Source organism: Labrus mixtus, chromosome 20, assembly GCF_963584025.1.
Source record: "Labrus mixtus chromosome 20, fLabMix1.1, whole genome shotgun sequence".
NCBI lineage: Eukaryota > Metazoa > Chordata > Actinopteri > Labriformes > Labridae > Labrus > Labrus mixtus.
Genome location: NC_083631.1, coordinates 9,224,003 through 9,243,623, shown reverse-complemented (window position 1 = coordinate 9,243,623; position 19,621 = coordinate 9,224,003). Strand labels below are relative to the sequence as shown.

Below are 19,621 nucleotides of genomic sequence, written 5' to 3'. Positions count from 1 at the left end.
AATTTGAGATCTTGAGAAATTAACTCCAGTTTTGTAACGGGATAAATAAGTCGAGATCTCGAGAAAAACAACTCGACATGACTCGTTATCAAAGGAAAATAAATAAAATATTTGTTAGTTTGTCTGCTCAGAGTAAAATAACTATGTGGAAAGTAAGACCTGATGGTACGGAAGCCCTAAGGGGACATGCATGAATAGATTTTATTAATCCTTATATTTATCCTCCTCCTCTTCATTCAGTTTAAATAAGTCTCAGAGCTCCTCAAAACATGTGTGTGAAGTTTCTTGTTCTAAATCCACTCTGATCCTGTATTTGATCATGTCTATAAACCCCTCTATTTCAGCCCTGCTCAGAACAGGCTGTTTCTGTGTCTGTACCTTTAAATATGTAAATGAGCTGTGTCTGACCACGCCCCCTCTCTGGCAGGGCTTGGGTGTCTCGGTCTTTCTCTCTCCATGTCCTATTGTTTATGGTGAGAAGGCAGACTCAGAGGGCAGAACAAACACCTAGCTGTGGGAGTGTCACCCACCTGGGGGAGGGGCTACTGCCCTTTGTGATGTCATGAAGGGAAACTCTCCAAACGGCCTGTTTGAGTACATATTTTCTGAAAAGTGGAGCAGGCAGAAGACGGAGAGGATGGACTTTTCTCATCATTGGGGGGTTTGTAGACGGACTAGAGACACATATTAGTGTTAGAGGAACATGGGGAAGTGGATTTAACATGTGACCTTTAATCTCCTTTTTCCTGTGATAATGAGCAAATATCGATTGTTGTTTACAGAGATTTTGACATATCCTGTTTTTATCAGACATAACGAGTTCATTTCAGGCAGATGTTCAGAAATCTACTTGCTATCACATGGTAACGGAGCATGTTCATCCCTATAGGTAACAACGGAAATGTACTTGTAGTCACTGGAATATTTAGTAAAAATCAAACGTATGTAAATATGTCTGCCTAGGGCTTCCGTACAAAGCAATGAAAGTATCCAGAGAAACAGAAAAGTAAAGACTTTAAAAAACAGTCATAACAAATATCTGTCATCCCAAATCTCTCCACAGCAAACTTTAAACTTTATTCTCCGTAAACTTAACCCTGGATCGTTTGAAAAGTAAATGAATAGTCCTAAATGAAACACGAGTTAGATTTCCTGAGCAGCATGTTTTTTTCCTGGACAGTCCCGGGTGGTGTTTCCTCCTCAGCCCTCCCTGCTCTGCATGAGGCAGCCAGCTGGGCAGGTCCGTGAACGCACCTCCCTCTTCCTGAGAAGCTTTGCGCAGAGAAGCAGAGGTAGTCCCGTTAAAGACCTCAGACCCGGGTCAGGACCCTGCAGTATAGGCTACACAGGAGCGACCCACAGAAGGAGGATTCAGAGTCCGGATCAGACTCTCCGTGAAAGTGGACTACAGAGACCAGCAGCAGCGTTTCCCACGGTCTGATCTCCCCAGCAGGACGGTTGTTGGTGTGTGTGTGTGTGTGTGTGTGTGTGTGTGTGTGTGTGTGTGTTCAGTGCTCAGTGCTCAGTGCTCAGTTTTACAGCAACAGGTCGAGGATCAGCTGCAACATGCCGAGTAAGAGCCAGTACCTGCGCCCCCGGCTCTGCAAGCTGGAGAAGGGCGACAACGGCTACGGCTTCCACCTGCACGGGGAGAAAGGTAAGACCGGACAGTTCATCCGGTTGGTGGAGCCGGACAGCCCGGCGGAGGTGGCGGGGCTCCGCGCTGGAGACCGGCTGGTGTTCGTGAACGCGGAGGACGTGGAGAACGAGAGCCACCAGCAGGTCGTGTCCCGGATCAGAGCCACCGTGGGCTGGCTGGAGCTCATCGTGGTGGACCCGGACACCGAGCAGCTGCTGAAGAAACACAACATGAAGTGTCTGAAGGAGTACGTTACCGAGGGAGTCCCGTTACCCCTCGATGAGGAGGAGGAGGGGGAGGAGGGAGAGGTGGAGGTGGTGGTGGTGGAGGAGGATGTGGAGGTGAACGGGACAGAGATAGAAGATGAGCAGCTCGAGAAGAAGAACGATGTGGAGGAGGAAGAGGAGGAGGAGGAGGAGGAGCAGGAGGGGACACCCAGAGAGGCGACCCCGGTCCCGGAGAGCAACGGAGGACTTCACGAACACGTGGAGAAAAAGCTGAGCATCGAGTCAGAGAAGGTGAGTCAAACTTTCTCCTTATATTTCTTTACGTAATGCGGGAGCTTTAAACATGAGAGCTGCAGGATGCATCACTGAAGCACAGTTTTTCTAGAAAGAGTGAAACACGCTGCACCCACACATGCAGCTGAGCGTGCAGGGCTGCAGAACATGTGGGCAGGATCAGCTGTGAGAGGACACAAACAACCTGAACAGAAGAATTCAGGGAGAGAGAAACTTTCTCCAGACTTTAACCTCTCAGAGAGAATGACTGAGTTGTTCCTGAGCAGCGGTTTCTTCTGTCTGTTTTTTTTTTTTTTTTTGTTGGGACCCTTCTGAGCTTTTGACCGTCTGATCCCCGTCCCCCCAATTTAAACTGTTTTACAAACTCGTTTGTCCCCACGTCCATCACAAGTCTGAATAATGTGAAATCAGGCTGTATGTGTTGTGCAATAGTGTGTTCTTATCTTGTCTTTCTCATCTTTTCTCTTACTTAAAACTTTTGTGTTTTTTGCAGATCTTGTGCAATAAGGGTGGTGTCGTGCTTCTGTTGTTTGTTGTTGTTTTTATTGATTCTACTGTAGAGACAGCACTCTGAGTCCAAGACAAATTGCTCCAAGGAGACCATAAAAAGTATTGTATCTTATCGTATTCACCGTGTGATACGGTATTGTATCATATCGTTTAGTATCACAGCATATCCTATCGCTCCTTATCACACCACATTGTATCATATCAAAGAGTCTCATCTGTACCATAAGGTATCGTGTATCAGTTAAGCACAATCTGTTTTTTTTTTTTTTTTTGTGTGTGTGTGTGTGTGTGTGTGTGTGTGTGTGTGTGTGTGTGTGTGTGTGTGTGTGTGTGTGTGACTGGTTGATTTGTATTTTGCTGTTTCCATCATCTGCCCAGGGACAACAGATGGAAATTAGCTAGCTAGCTAAATCTGGTACAAAGCATCTCCTCTCTTCTGAGACTAATGTTTTTTTTTGTGCCCTGCCCCTGATTCAAATAAACGATTAAACTAAAAAGAAATATATATATTACCGTACCATAACTGAACTATTAAAACAATGTCAACATCTATCATGATGATGTAATCATCTGCTTCAGTATCAGTGATTTTTACATTTCAGTAAACTGAGGAGCTTTCCAGGAAATCAAAGTTTACCGTTTTCTAACAAGTTAAGACCAAACTCGATTAACTGAGAAGATATCGTACAGACGGAGAATGACTGCACTCTGACTCTCCAATACGACGGCTTTATGAAGTGGTCAGAGTATACAGGCGTTAAAAATGGGAAAGTGTTGTAAATGAGTGTGGCAGTTTGTTCAAACTGAGATATGATGGTCGACGTGAAGTCCACGGTGTGACAGACATCAAAAAGGCGCTGAAGACAAAAACAGTTTGAGACTCGACCAGGACGAGAATATCTGACATAACAAACGCTCCACAACAGACAACAGGAAATAGCTGCTGGTTTCAAATCTCCACAAAAAGAGTCACGCTAACCTTTGGTCTCCGTCTGTAAAACATAACAAGAGAATTCTCGCTCTGCAGAGGCCACTTGTTACTGGATGTGTGTGTGTGTGTGTGTGTGTGTGTGTGTGTGTGTGTGTGTGTGTGTGTGTGTGTGAGTCAGGATCAGGGTTCATTAAAAAGCTCTTGAGGAGGAGGAGAGGGTCGGTCCGGTCTGGAACATCTGTGTCCTCTCTCTCTCTCTCTCTGTGCCTCCTGCATGTTTATCCCTGAGGCTGTTTGTGTCTGCGTCCAGCTCTGCTCCACCTCAGAGAGAGAGAGAGAGTGACAGAGAGAGACAGAGAGAGAGAGGGCAGACAAACAAACACAAAAGGGCAGACAAACAAACACAAAAAGGACCAGGATGTGCTCTTCTTCTTCTTGTTTATCTCTTATAGGTGTCCATGCAGCATGGTGGTTTGAACTTTTCCCTCACTACCCCGCCCCATAAAGAACCCTCACTGACCTACTCTTAGAAATTCCCCTGTTAAAAAATGGTAAACAACTGGCAGTAGGGTTGCCAGGAAGTTACTGTAAAATTAACAGTATATTGCTGTTGCTGAAATTTACAGTTTTCTACTGTTTTTGTAAATACAGCAAAAAGCTGTGATTTTAAACTTTAACAGGAAAATACTGTTGAAAGAATTAACTGTTTAATACTGTTTATTTACAGATTTTTACTGTGAATTGTAAATACTACACCTAGCTGTTGATTCATTTCCTTCTATCAAAATGGACACAATATATTTATTTTCTGAACCTAGTGATGTGATAAATTAATCCTTGCATGTCATGTTATAAAACATCATGTTTTAAAATAATAAATAAACAGTGCCTTTAAAATTACAACTTAAAATGTTTAGACAAATAATAAAACTTCAAACTGTCTTCTCAAACCACATCTGTCTTTATTGAAACTCTGACAAAAACAAAGAAAATACACTTTAAGAACATGAGCAAAAAATCTAGCACAAATATTTACATTAAGACATTTAGCAAAGGCCATTTCCAATGTATATAAAGTGCATAAAATAGTTTTGGTAGATACATTTTAAACAGAGAAGTGAAAAAAAAAATGCTGTTATAGTTTCATAACTGAATAAACAACCTGTCCTCTGAGGGAACCTGGGTCCCTGGACTGCACCTCCCTCTGATTTCTCCTTCCAGACTGAAACTGCCACAAGGATTCTGTAAAGGGAAAAATCAACATTAGAACAAAAGCAGCTCCAGCTGAACAGTGAACATTATCATATGGACAATCCTTTCTAAATATTCTCCATATACAAAGAAGTAAAGTAAAAGTATGAAGTAGAATAAATAAAATAAAATAAATATTATAAAATATAATAAAATAAAAATAAGTCCTGGAATTACTTTAAGTACATGAATTCAGGATGTATGGCAGCAGCTTTGTGTTAAAACAGTAAAAAAGTAAAAACATGCTTCAGGCCCATTCTGACAGTCTCGCTAAAGTTTCCTTTTATACATTTTCAAATACTGTATATTATACTATTTATACTATGGCCATATTGCCTAGTAGGCCCAGCTAATCATCATTTCTAATTCAATATTTAATCAATAGTCAGTGTCAGTTGAAGCTGAAACAAAGAAAAAGTGACTGTTGATGTTAGCTAACCTTACCATTCTAGTACCACCAGACAAGCAAGTCAAGTTCATTATAGCCCACTTAGTTAACCACATTACAAGAAAATGTTTTGTTTTGTTCCCATTTAGCAACTGTAAAGATCTGTATTTCAAGCTAATGTTAGCTGGCAAAGAATTCACTCACTGTGTGTGTTTCTGCCTGCAGTGTTTCTGTGTAATTTCCAAATCTAGCTAACGTTAATCCCACAAATGACTTGAAATTTAGTAAGTGATGGTTTTTGCCTATTCTAACTAGTAAAGCAGAAAGGCACTCACCTCTTAATTGTCAGGATGGAGATGGATGACAATCTGACAAAGCCAACTCCACTGTCCTTTCAACCATGTGGTCTCAACTTCTTTTTCCCAAAATGCATTGCAAAACTACGGTAAATTACCGTTTTGTTTCCTTCAAGCAATAATACAGTAAAATATTGTTATAAACTGTTATAATACAGTAATGTCCTGTATTCAAACATAACAGGATCATACTGTTGAAATCTCCTTGTAAATTTACAGCAATTTCTTAGAGTGTAGAGGTGGTGCATGGGTCTGTAAACCTTTCTGCGTTCTAACCTCTCTCCATTTTTCAAAAGCATCTCCAATATTGATCCTAGTTTGAGCACGTTTCTGCTCGTGGAGCTTATTAGAAACATGCAGAGGCTTTTTAGGTCGGGTACAATCACTTCTATCTGAACCACTTCTCTTGCCCGCTTCCATTGCTGCAACACCTGTTGGTTTGACAAGTTAGAAGGAGGACATACTGGCTGCTGCATTGTTATCAGAGAAGCCAGCACTTCAACATAGCATGTTTCCTTAATGTCTCATCATATAGTAAGGTCACTTTATCATTTCACTCTCTACACATCTTACTGATTGATCCTTTAATGTTGAATGAAAAATATATTTGTCTTAGTCCTTCAATCAGGAGTAAGAAAGTGAGATCTCTGTTTCATGTGATCCACTAGTGGAAGAAAAGTGTCCCAAATATCTGCTGGGATAAAAGTTTGGATTGGACCTTTTCCTCCACAAACAAACCTCGAGATGTCTGTTTTGATGTTTTCCCACAAATCATTATTTCTAAAAGATGAGAGAGGATTTAGATTTGACCTTCTCTTTAGTGTAACGTGCAAAGCAGCTGTACTTAGAAGTTACATTTCCCACCGCGCTCTCACGTGTGCACAGCATTGGAGCTCTGCAGGGTGACGTTGTTTGTCATATATACAGCGATTGGTTCCTGTGTTTACTCCTGATGCTGTGTGCAGATGGGCCTGATGTTGGGCTGTGACTGTGCGACTCACACTGTGGCACGCAAACCCAGAGGGAAGGGACGTCCAAACAAACAATCCAACAAACTCGCTTTGATTTCATCCTCACAGCTCCAATCAGGCCGAGCTGATTTTATGTCCTTACGAAATCAGGATTTCTCAGGATGAGGAAGTTACTCGGGGACATGAACCATGGCAGCGTGTGTGTGTGTGTGTGTGTGTGTGTGTGTGTGTGTGTGTGTGTGTGTGTGTGTGTGTGTGTGTGTGTGTGTGTGTGTGTGTGTGTGTGTGTGTGTGTGTGTGTGTGTGTGTGTGTGTGTGTGTGTGTGTGTGTGTGTGTGTGTGTGTGTGTGTGTGTGAGTGTGTGAGCGTGTAAATGAGACCCCAGGGAAGCAGTGTAGAGTCTGCTGTGTGTCTCTCTTACACTCTGAGGCACCTCAGGCTCTGTTTTTCACACAGACTCTACTCCTTCTGGAATTTTCTTCTTACATCCTGTCCGGGATTCCTGTGCCCGAGCCCTGTGGCCCAGCCAGTAAAACACACACACACACACACACACACACACACACACACACATACACATACACACACGGTCACATACACACACTCTTGTACAGCCTTGGGCAACATACACACTGACGTCCTCCCGTCTGGCCTCATGTCTTTACAGCGACACAAAAAGAGGGTTCGAGAGGGAGCGAAGCCTTCTCCAGAAAAAAACCTTGCTCAAGGTTGCCATGGTTACGTTGATGTTGTGTGGTGTGTGCGTGTGTGTTTCTTTAAGTGTGAGGATGGAGGTAGGCGAAAGTGAAGCAGGGAAAGGGAAGGTGTTAAAAAAAAGGATCTGAGCAGCGATGAGGGTTACAGCATGAAGAGAGAGAAATTAGCCACACTCACACACACACACACACACACACACACACACACACACACACACACACAGGGCCGGTTCCAAAGGTCTTTGTTTTCTTTCCTGGGCAGAACATTTTTCACCCCTTGGTCGTCGTTGAGTGGATCAGCTGTGCGCTCTCACACTCACTCAGCTCTGGTTACTTTACATAACAAATATATTCCAGTGACTTCCATGCAGCGTGGTAAACAACATTTAACACTTTGGAGACTGATTTACTCTGAGCGGACTTTAGAGATTGTTGTTGACTTCATCTTGTTGAAATCTTTCTTAAAGGCTTTATATGTGATTTTTTGATCCAGCAGATGTCGCCCTTGAGCACCAGCATGAAACCAAAACAACTTGCGCTGCATTGTTGTGTTAGCATGCTAATGCTAGCGATCTTTATTATGCTCGTATCTTCACACTGCATGTCAATTTACCTGAAATGAGCGTGATCTAGAAACACAGTTAAGCAGTGAGTACAGTATGTTATTCTTCTTTTCTCTAGTCCCTCAATTAAACAACTTTTATACGTGAGGGGAGGAGTCAGCCGGCCGTCCCGGCGATGTAAACAAACTGAAGATAGGACTCTGAAAACTCTGAAAACATCACAGACAGTGGGACTCGGGTGTTACACCCATTGTAGACAGTCATGACTCACAGAGTTATTTTCAGAGGATATACTTGATTTATATTATATTTAAGTGTGAAAAATCACATATAAAGACTTTGGAAATCGATATGGCATTATATCGTCTTGTGCTCCATGCAAACTCATGTATGGATGCAGATGTTACAGAATGGATACGGCTGCAAAGCTGTGATGACGTTTTTGAAAGACGATTTACCGATGGTGCAGTTCACGATAACTCTCTGTGAGAAGTATTGTATCGTGGGGTTCTGGGAAATACCCACCTGACCCCCATGAGGTCCAGATCCCTCAGCCGCTCTGCCCCTCCCCTCTGAAACTCCCTCCCACCAGATATCTGTATCATTTACCCTCCCTCCATTTTTAAATCCCGTCTGATTAAAAAACAAACAATCCTCTGAGATTTTGTGAATCAGTGTTTAAATGTTAAAACCCATCAGAGTGTTTGCGTCAGCGCCACTCTCTCCTCACACTCGGTGATTCACACGAGGAGAGCGAGGGAGGGTGAGAAGTTTTCAGTCCTCCTGAACGACTGCTGGAAGATTACATAAAACAACGCTAATGACAGGAGAGGAAGAGCGCCGCCGCTCCCGTGAAACTGACCACAGCCAGATGAGATCTGTGTGTGTGTGTGTGTGTGTGTGTGTGTGGGTGTGTGTGTGTGTGTGTGTGTGTCAATGGAGGACTCTGTAACGAGAGGACCTCTCTCCTCTCTCCTCTCTCCTCTCTCCTCTCTCCTCTCTCCTCTCTCCTCTCTTCTCTCCTCTCCTCTCTCCTCTCTCCTCTCTTCTCCTCTCTCCCCTCTCTCCTCTCCTCTCCTCTCCCCTCTCCTCTCTCCTCTCTCCTCTCTCCTCTCTCCTCTCTCCTCTCTCCTCTCTCCTCTCTCCTCTCTCCTCTCCTCTCTCCTCTCTCCTCTCCTCTCCTCTCTCCTCTCCTCTCTTCTCCTCTCTCCTCTCTCCTCTCCTCTCTCCTCTCTCCTCTCTCCTCTCTCCTCTCTCCTCTCTCCTCTCTCCTCTCTCCTCTCCTCTCCTCTCCTCTCCTCTCTCCTCTCCTCTCTCCTCTCTTCTCCTCTCTCCCCTCTCCTCTCTCCTCTCTTCTCCTCTCTCCCCTCTCCTCTCTCCTCTCTCCTCTCTCCTCTCTCCTCTCCCCTCTCCTCTGTCCTCTCTCCCCTCTCCCCTCTCCCCTCTCCCCTCTCCCCTCTCCCCTCTCCTCTCTCCTCTCTCCTCTCCTCTCTCCTCTCTTCTCTCCTCTCCTCTCTCCTCTCTTCTCCCCTCTCCTCTCTCCTCTCTCCTCTCCTCTCCTCTCTCCTCTCCTCTCCCCTCTCCTCTCTCCTCTCTCCTCTCTCCTCTCTCCTCTCTCCTCTCTCCTCTCTCCTCTCCTCTCTCCTCTCTCCTCTCCTCTCTCCTCTCTCCTCTCTCCTCTCTCCCCTCTCCTCTCTCCTCTCTTCTCCTCTCTCCCCTCTCCTCTCTCTCTCCTCTCTCCTCTCTCCCCTCTCTCCTCTCTCCTCTCTCCTCTCTCCTCTCTCCTCTCTCCTCTCTAATCTTCACATTCATTAAAGACGTGCTGATTAAAGATCTGGAACTTTCCACCGCACACACTCGGTCTTTTCATAGAGCGCGGTCTTTAAACTGTTCAGGGAGGACGGAGAGTTTCCCCTAAACAAATCATCCTGGAGCCGGCGTGTGGGAGGATGTGTTCTATATTTGTTTACGGCGTTCTCTCTGCTCTGACAGCTCTTTCTCTCTCTCTTTGTGCGGCGCAGAGCTCGCCCGTGTGTGTTATCAAATCTGTTTCTTACAGATGCAGAACTTCACAGCCTGTTAGCAGGAACGTTCCAGATAACAGTTTCATTATTTGTTTCTAAACGATGGAACAAGAGGCTGACCTCCCCTCCATGTGATAATCTAATCTCAGATAACTTTTACTCTAAGTTACTTTTGATGGTGTTTCTGGGTCTGAAGTCGGCCTGCTCACATGTCCTCAGTTTCATAAAGACATTTTAGATCAGTCTTTGTTGTGCTTATAGGCACAAGTTTATTTGTGTCGCACATTTCAAGAACAAGGCAATTCAAAGTGCTTCACACAAGACATCAAAAGCCTCATGACAGAGGAAGGAAAAGAAACATTAAAATAGAACATTTAAAAATCATTAAATTATTATTATTATATAAATAAATATAATATATTATAATTATTACATCTGAAAATATGTTCAAATAAAATAATTAAAAATAAATTAATTTAAATAAAATAAATAAAAAAAGTAAAGAAATTAAAAGAGTTAAAAAATATATATAATTACAGTGCAGAGTAAAAGTTTAAAATCTTATTAAAGCTGTTTAATGAAAGGCAGCTGTAAACAGGTGTGTCTTCAACCTGGATTTAAAAGAGCTGAGAGTTTCAGCAGACCTGCAGTTTTCTGGGAGTTTGTTCCAGATATAGGGAGCATAGAAACTGAACGCTGCTTCTTATATAGATAAAGATCTATGCTAACTTTAGCCACACTTGAGCTAACTTGAGCACCGAATGATGAAATAGTAAAAAAACAAACTTGACAGAAGACCAAAATAACAGATTATATCGTTTTAAAACACCTGGCGACGACAGAATTAAAGTATGGAAACCCTTCTTTACTGATCAGCTGATTCAAAATGTCATTAAAATGATGAAACTATTCAGGAGGAAATAACAGTTTTCTGCTGAAATGAAAAAAGCTGAGCTGTTAGAATCCTCAGTCAGCCATGTTTTTTATTCACTTGAATGAAGTCATAATGTGTCTAACATTCTCCACCCCTCAGTACATCCATCTAAAATGTGACTGTTACTCAGAGTCTGTCTTCATTAAACTGCTGATTGTTTCGATACAGAGAATAAGCGTCAGCTCTCGATGGTCATTTAAAGTCGGCCACACCTTCAGAAAGTATTCCAGTTCAGGATGGTCGGGGGGGGCGTATCGGCTTGTTCTCTGCACAGACCCCGGGACGTTTGTACTTCTGGTTTCCTGTCATTGTTGTCAGAGGAAGATTTCCCCCCACCCACCTCGTCCTCTTGATCCTCTTCTACCCCCCCCCCCCCCCCCCCCCCCCCCCCCCCCCCCCTCCCCCCACACACCTGATTCCCAGCAGTAGTTCAGATTAAACATTTGTCTCTGAGCAGAAGGAGCAGCTAGACGAGGTGAAGTGCATCAGACGGCGTTTTGAATCCAGACGGCAGGCGGTGATTCATGTCTCACACTGATTGTGAGTGATGGTGACAGACTCAGGTTGTGTTTGGCTCGTGGAGTGTGTGTGTGTGTCTTACTGGATCAGATACTCGTCATGATTCATGGTGACAGAACGCAGACGCTCGCTAAATGTTTGCTCACACAGTCGAAAAGGAGCTCCTTTTGTTTTCTTTTTGTGCAGAGTGTTTTCACACAGTCTCTCTCCTGATCTCTGTGGGGAGAGACTGACACAAGACCAGGACCAGGACCAAGACCAAGACCAAGACCAAGACCAAGAGCAGGACAAGACAAAATCAAGACTTAGATCAAGACTGAGACAAGAACAAGAACAAGAACAAGAACAAGGCAGGGCAAGACTGAGACAAGACATTTTAGGGATTGAGACCAAGTCAAGACCAAGACCAAAGCAGGTCGAGACTTAATTTAAAATCCAGATTCTGGCCAGTCTGAGACCAGAGACAAGACAAATGCTTTTGATCCTGAGACGAGACTGAGACCTGCAACACAATTTAATAATATAATAATTTAAAAAACACATAAAAACTATAAAACAAAGAATCTTCTGTTTGCTGAAATCCACTGACTGAAACATGACATCAAACATCGATTTATTGATCATAAGCAGCTGAATAAAGAGGGAAACACTCGCTGCAGACTGAACGCAGAAAAGCAGAACCATTAAGGTCTCTCGTCCTGTTCCAGTCCAGCTACACACCTGCAGAGGCCTCGTCCTCTGTTTAGTTTGAGCTTTGTGTTCAGCGTTCACCGGCATCCATTACATCTCCTCTTTTGTTCAGCGGCTCTCTCTGGAGCAGCTGTTGTGTGTGTGTGTGTGTGTGTGTGTGTGTGTGTGTGTGTGTGTGTGTGTGTGTGTGTGTGTGTGTGTGTGTGTGTGTGTGTGTGTGTGTGTGTGTGTGTGTGTGTGTGTGTGTGTGTGTGTGTGTGTGTGTGTGTGTGTGTGTGTGTGTGTGTGTGTGTGTGACACAACATGTGCCCCGAGATAACAAGAGGATCAGCAGAGTTCAAAAGTCAGATTCATATCAGTTTCTGTTCTTGTTGGACGATCAGTGATTACTGTAAAAATGTTTCTATCTGCATTTTAACATAGAGCTCTATGCAGACTGACTCACTGCAGGAGACAGACTCTAGTGGACACTGGAGGAACTGCATTTATTTGTATAATTTTCTCTCCTGTGCTGGTTTTCTTTTCTCAGCCCTAGAGGTTTCTGGCCTTTTTATCAGCACACATGGAGGTGGACAGGTGACATGACGTAAGATAACATTTGACGGGACAACAAAAGGTCTTTAACTTTTCACCCTCAGGACCCCAAGAGCCCAGATAAGCTTTTCAAAACCCGGCAGAGATATTTAATATCCTCTTTTAAATGTCAGACAGCGGGAAATGGCAAAGGTTCAACCGTCATATCTTCAGGAAAGAGAGGAAACGGTTCTACCTCATCACAAGAAAACGCTTTTTATCGATCAGGGAGAAAATCACTTCTCAAGAGCGTCATCGAGAATCACAGATCTCTCGCTCTTTGGCATGTCTGTCAGTGACGTCAGTCCAAACAACAGAACCACTGTGGCCCAGGTCAGGGCTGGAACCTGAACCCTGCTGTGTGTGTGTGTGCGTGTGTGTGTGTGTGTGTGTGTGTGTGTGTGTGTGTGGTGGGGTTGCTGGTGATTGGGTCTCATGGGACCGCTGGACGGAGACTTCACAATGCCACATTCCATTTCCCTCTCCATTCTGCTGAAGGTTCACCACCCCAGGCCGGACAATGAGCAGGGAGGCCGCGCCCTGTCGGGGGGGGAGCGAGGAGGAGGAAATGACTCGCCGCTCACCCTGAAATAGACTCACCCCCCCCCGCCAACCAACTCCCATCTCGTCGCACAAGGAGGAGACGCCAAACATGAGTAAAGTCCGGACAGAGAGGTACCACGCTGAGGAAATGTAGGAAACAGGAATCCAAATTGTTCTTTTCAATACTCGATGTATCGCTCCGATTTACTAACATCTTGTTTTTTACAACCACTATCGCCCATTTATCACATTCTCAAAACTCAGGGTACAGATGTGACCATTCACACAATCCAGGGAAGTGTTGTAGTACTTGAGTGGACCGGTGTCAAGACCACTTTTTGAAGGCCTCGTCTCGGAAATTGAAAGCATGTTTACTCGGCCTTGTCTCGGTCTCAGACTGGGCAGACTTCAGATTTTAAATCAAGACCACCACTCTGACAACAATGCAGCAGCCAGTATGTCCTCCTTCTAACTTTAGCTTCTGGTCCTGAATGCTCTGGATTTGTTTGGACCAGAGAAGGTAGGCGGTTTTAAGGCGCCCTCCTCACACGGCCCGTTTTGGACGCCCCTCGGTTTGTCAGATATGAGAGCAGTTATCAGGTCAACAGGTGTTGCAGCGATGGAAGCGGGCAAGAGAAGTGGTTCAGATAGAAGTGATTGTACCCGACCTAAAAAGCCTCTGCATGTTTCTAATAAGCTCCACGAGCAGAAACGTGTTCAAACTAGGATCAATGTTGGAGATGCTTTTGAAAAATGGAGAGAGATTAGAACACAGAAAGGTTTACAGACCCATGCAGAGCTGGATAAACACTGAAGCTTCAGTGACCACCACTGATCTTGACCACTGTCTCGGTTATGTCTTGCTCTCAGTTGGTGTGGTCTTGACTATAAACACTAATTCAGGGTTTATATGCAGAGTATGAAGTCAATAAACACATTTTCTTAATTCCTTTCTTCACATACAAGGTTACCCAAAACAACATTTATTTATGTATTTATTTTTTATTTAGGAAAAGCATTCTTCACACATACGTAATTACACATAATAGCAAAATAATTGCAAGACTCCTCCCTCAAACTTTCAAACATTGGAGCACTTTCTGTGCAGAAAGAGGTAGGTATGATGCTTGCAGTCTATTTAACAATTTAGCTCTTCAAAAGATTTTTTCATATTCCATTTATTTATTTTTTAACAACTGCCTGCACCCAACGTGTCAAAAATGAGACCCTTATGTTTGAAACCTTAAAGCTGTCAGCATTTTAGGATGATGATTTCAGTCCAGAGAAGATGAATAATGACTCGGCACGCTTAAATCGATCACTTAAATGATTTTAGTTTTAGTCTCACAAAGTCCTGAATGTATCGACAACTCCGACTCCACACACAAGAAGAATCTCTCCATGAACAGAAGTGTGTTCTCCTGATTGGTTATTTACCCTGTTAAAGCTTTAATCGTTGTTATTTTTCTTGATCTAACATGTGAACTGAGAGCTGAACACAACAAGTGTCAAGAAACAGAGCTGCAGGAGGAGTTTGGGCTGAGTGGGCTTGTGTGGCTCACTCTTTGGATTACATAATTGCAACATCTATTATTAGACACAACATTTTTACTCCGTTTGTTCCCGACTGAAAAGTTCACACAGCATCGTTTCTGTACAGAGATATACTCTCGCTTCACGTCCGCCTGTACAACACAGAAGTAGATTTAAATGCTCGTCATGTTGGCACTTCTGCTCGGTGGCAACATGGAGAGTGATTCAGATGTTATTACTTCTCCATTCTCTGCACTCTGCTGTGTGTTTGTGTTTGAAAGGTAGAAGAGGAACTAGTAGAAGAGAAACTGGTAAGGTTGGTGAGGTTATGTGGCGGGGGGGGGGGGGGGGTGTCAGGGACAGGATGAGTGGCCGAGGAGATAAAACCTGTTGATTCTCTGGTTAGCGTTTGTCTGATTGTCGACCTCAGAGTGGACAGAACCAAACGATGGATGCTGCAGAAGAGTCTTGAGGAGAGGCAGAACCTGCACCACGTCCCCTTCCACAGATCTTAAAGGAACGCTGCTCGTTGATAATCTGGAGCGCTTTCTGTTCGGTGTTATCAGCGACCGCTCCCTGCTGGGAAGACTGACATTACTCCTCTATTCCAGGCCATCCTCCCAAAGACTCTTTTGTAACAGGAAACCCTCAGCAGAACCTTTCTCTGCCGCCTTTTGTAGAGCCGGTTTGTCCCATCCTTTAATGGAAGTCGGGGGGGGGGGGGGGGGGGCGGGGACAGTACGGGGCTTTGTTCCCCCCCTCAGCCTGCCTCGCAGCTGGTTCAATGGTGCGGCTTGAAATCCTACACCCCCGTCCTGCCTGGGAGAGTGGTGCGCTCTGAACACTCAACAGGACAAAACTGGTTAAAAAGGAACCAAAGTTCCATCAAACATTTATCGAGTGTGTCCTCGAGGTCGTTAATCTCTTCTGTCCACGGCGACACATGACAGTCACGCCGTCCAGCCGGGTGTCACTGCAGTTTGTTCTTTATGCTGATCAAAGAGGCCCAACTCATGGGAGAGCTGCCCTCTTATGAGAGCCACGGGGGGGGGGGGGGGTAGTAAGCAGCATGCTGTTTTGGAGCTGAGTTGATGATTTGCCTGATTAAGGAGTGAACTGGATGAAATCAGCTGTTTGGATCGACAAACAGCGGAAACATGTCACTGAGGTGTTTGGTAACTGATTCAGAAAGAGGAATCTACGGTCAGCACGCATCTCGGAAATTTCAACATGAGCTGCAGGGCTTGCCACAACGAGCCAATGGGCTTAGATCAGTGATCTCACACTGACAATGACGTCGGACTGACTAATTTTTATCGAGGGGGGCTAGAACCGAGCGTTACATGCAGCTAATGCTACAGCTAACAGGAGGACGTAGGAGAAGCCGCGTTTCCGCGGAATTTGAATCTTTGCACATAGATGTGCCTAAACATGCACAGGACACTTGGAAAACACACTAAAGAGCATATAAAACCAGAAAAAGCATAATATGGGACCTTTAAGCTTTTCATGACGGTCCTGCAAAGTGATTGGATGGCTACAAAAAAGCAGTGAGACATAATTCTAACTGTCAGGCAGACTCCTGTGTTGAAGCCCGTCGCAATTGTTCAAAAGCTGGAGTTCCTCAGGTGTTAGATAGTACAGCTGAGGAGAGACAGGAAATGTTTGGAGGAGAAGTGACAACATGCAGCAAAGGGCCGAGGTCGGATTCGAACCCACGGACGCTGCCATGACGACAACAGCCCCTGAACATGAGGTGTGCAATGTGACAGCTAGGCTACATGCGTCCCAAAAACAAAAAAAAATTTAGAGCACTGTGAAATCAGTTTTTAATTTCTTTCCAGATTCAGCTTTTTTTCCATTTTAATTTTTATGAATTCTGTGTTTTATGATGTAACAACATTTTGTCCTGGCAACACGCTGCCCCCCCCCCTCCAACAAGATTGTTTCTTAAAATTCATCTGTCTTGCCTTCTTCTGTCTGTGTGCTTCATCTTAAGGCCTGTAGATACACACCCGTCCTCTGGCTGAGCGCAGGGAAAATATGAAGTAACTGGCAGGCTGAGTGGCAGCTCTACAGCTGCTGGCATCTCTTTCTCACACTCTCTGTCACACACACACACACACACACACACACACACACACACACACACACACACACACACACACACACACACACACACACACACTCTCTCTGTTGGAGGGAATCAGCAGGAGCGTCTGGCAGAGTTTTAAGTCTCCAGTGTCAGAATCGGAGGCAGGCAGCGGGCGATAAACGTGACAGACGCTTCACTGCTTTTCAAAAGTCCCTGAAGGGATTTTCAGGATGCAAATCCATCAATCCACCTTTTGAAAGCCTCACCTGCTGCGGCTACCTGGAAGGTAAACCAGGACCTGGAGCTCTCTGCTCTTTTCATGGTCCGATATGCAAGTAAATACTGACATTTAAAATCATCAGAGGGGGAGTTCAAAGGTCAAACATTTTGTTCCAGAACTGAAAAAAGTTTCCAGATATCAATGATCCCCTTTGGATTATTTTACGGACTTTGGCGACCCTCAATGATTATTTTAATCTAGTCCTATAATGAGGTCCAGATTTAACTTGTCCAACATCTCGGGCTAATTAAAGTGTGCTAACATTAGCATGCGGAGAGGAGGCTTCAGTATGGAGGAGGCGTGGCCAAACAGCAGTTTGCTTATATCATTATTAGCAGGTTAGCGTGCATTAGTTAGCATTTTGCTTAATCTTGTTTCTGTGTTATGTATCTTATGTTTGTTTTGGCTTTTAATCAAATAGAAATTGTCACATTCACAGAAGCAAAGATCGTCCACAAATATAATTATATATTCATATTTTAGATATTCAGCGTATTCTGGACTCACAGGAGGACTTTCTTCAGTCACCAGAGGCCTGAAAGTGGAACCGTGTTATCTTATCTGCAGGTTATCTCAGCTTCCTGAGGAAGAACAGAAACTTTTTCCTGCTGCAGGGTTAGATCCGGCTGTGGGTGTGGGACCTGGGAGCTCTTTAAAAAACAACAGAGATAGACGTGAGCTGGAGAAGGAGATGCAGTGATGCTTTGTGAGGCGGCCGTGTGAGAAGTGTTCTGTAGAATATTAACACGGCCCTGGATTTTGTTTTGGAGTCATTGTTATTCAAAGCCATCGCCTGATGGGAGCAGCAAAAGACCTCTGAAGTCTTTACAGCAGAGATTTAAAAAAAAAAAAAAAAACTAAAAGTTACTGAAAGAGTCTTAACAGGAGGAGACATCAGACAAACATGACCGTCATTCACAAGCTTTCATTCTGAGTGACAGGTGGGAGCTGCTAGGTGTCACCTCAGCTGATTCAGTCTCTGACCTTTGACCTCTGGGCCGTGTTTGTGCTGTTGAATATCAGACTAATAATCTGTCTCTCTCTGTGAGCTTTATTGAACTAACAGACCGTCCATCAAGTCTGAGCTCCACTTTTTACAACCAGTCACATTAGAACTTTACTTTATTTACATGTTAGCAACAATTAGCAGCTAATCTGAGTCTGTGCTCACCCCTCCTGGTTTGTTAGCTCGTTCAGTGTTTGTCTTATAGAGTGTTTATTGTTGTCGCCTCGTCCTTTGCACGCTGCGTCATGAAAGACACTTCATCGCGGTTTTTGCCCGTGTGTCTTCTTTGAGCTCATGTTTGGGTGTGTTGTTGTGTATATGGATTTCTCTTTCATGTCAGGAAGTTGAGGCTGCACGGAGGGAAGCAGATTGAGGGAAGATGTGTCAACAGTTCCTGTTACACACTTCCTGCTCGGAGGAAACTCTGTGTCACAGAAAGAGTAAGTTCATCCAGAAAACACCGACCTACTGCTCAGGGTGGAACATCTCACGCTGTAGAGAACGGTGACTTTGACAGATCGATGATGCTTTTATTAAGACAGTAGGAGCGGATAAAGCTGGTCAGTATGTGTCTGTTTATAAGTGAAGATGTTCAGAGATATGTCCTGCAGTTGTGCTTGTGATGGTGCTCATGTAACTGACAGCTGCGTCACTTCATGGAGGACTCATGTCAGAGTCGTTCATGCCAAGTTATTTGAGTGTGTGTTGCAGAAAGAAGAGCAAACACACACACACACACACACACACGTCTGATGACTACTTGGTCTGCAGTTTCCCTTCCAGCTTGTGTGTGTTCAGCAGATTCCACAGATTTCAGCCCCGCGTGGAGATTCTTCTGCCCTCCACTCCTCCGAGACACAAACCCTCCTCTGTTGTCCCTGCCAGAGCCCATCTCTCTCTCTCTCACCCTCCCTCAGCATCTGCAGGGGTGCTTAAAATCAGCCAGAGCACCCGATGAGTGTCATTGAATCTGATGCCGAGCCTGCAGAGTGGCAGTGGCCCTCGGTGTTGCATCTGCTTCTGGTTTCTAGATCGCAGTATAACTGACATTGCCTTTAGTTATACTACAATTCTACAATTCACTTAGCAGACGCTTTTATCCAAAGCGACGTACATCAGAGAGTAAATACAACACAAGCAAGGATCTAGAAAAAAAGGAACAATGTCAGTAAGAGCAAACGATCAGCTTTGAGTCTGATTGGACACACAGGTGCTGACAGGAAGTGACCAGAGGCAAAGCACAACATTGAGGGCAGTTCTTGAGAGCTCTAATCAGTATAGAAACCATCTTATAAGTCGTCGTTATCAAACAAAAACCATCGTCATTACCATCATCATCATCAATAATATGGAGACCATCATCATTAAGTTAGTAGGTATTCATGAAAGAGCTGGGTCTTTAGCTTTTTCTTAAAGGTGCAGAGGGACTCTGCAGATCGAAAGGAGTTTGGAAGTTCATTCCACCACCGGGGGGCGACAGAGGAGAAGAGTCTAGTCAGAGACTTAAGACCCTGTTGTGAAGGTTGGATCAGACGCCTTTCATTGGCAGAGCGTAGTGGGCGGGAGGGAGTGTAGACC

At 44.4% G+C, this 19,621-nt stretch overlaps 1 protein-coding gene across 2 annotated transcripts in view; it reads left to right on the top strand.

Moving 5' to 3' along the window:
• Nucleotides 1-1,260: 1,260 nt before the first annotated feature.
• LOC132953960 (Na(+)/H(+) exchange regulatory cofactor NHE-RF1-like) overlaps nt 1,261-19,621 on the top strand; it is a 32,370-nt gene continuing 14,009 nt past the window's right edge. Inside the window, exons 1-2 of one of the 2 annotated variants that reach the window (XM_061026365.1) lie at nt 1,261-1,482; nt 1,527-2,157. In XM_061026365.1, coding sequence (XP_060882348.1) covers nt 1,567-2,157 — 591 coding nt within the window. In that variant the 5' untranslated portion in view covers nt 1,261-1,482; nt 1,527-1,566. Of the gene's footprint in view, nt 1,483-1,512; nt 2,158-19,621 lie in introns of both variants that reach the window. The other variant, XM_061026364.1, reaches the window with a different exon arrangement.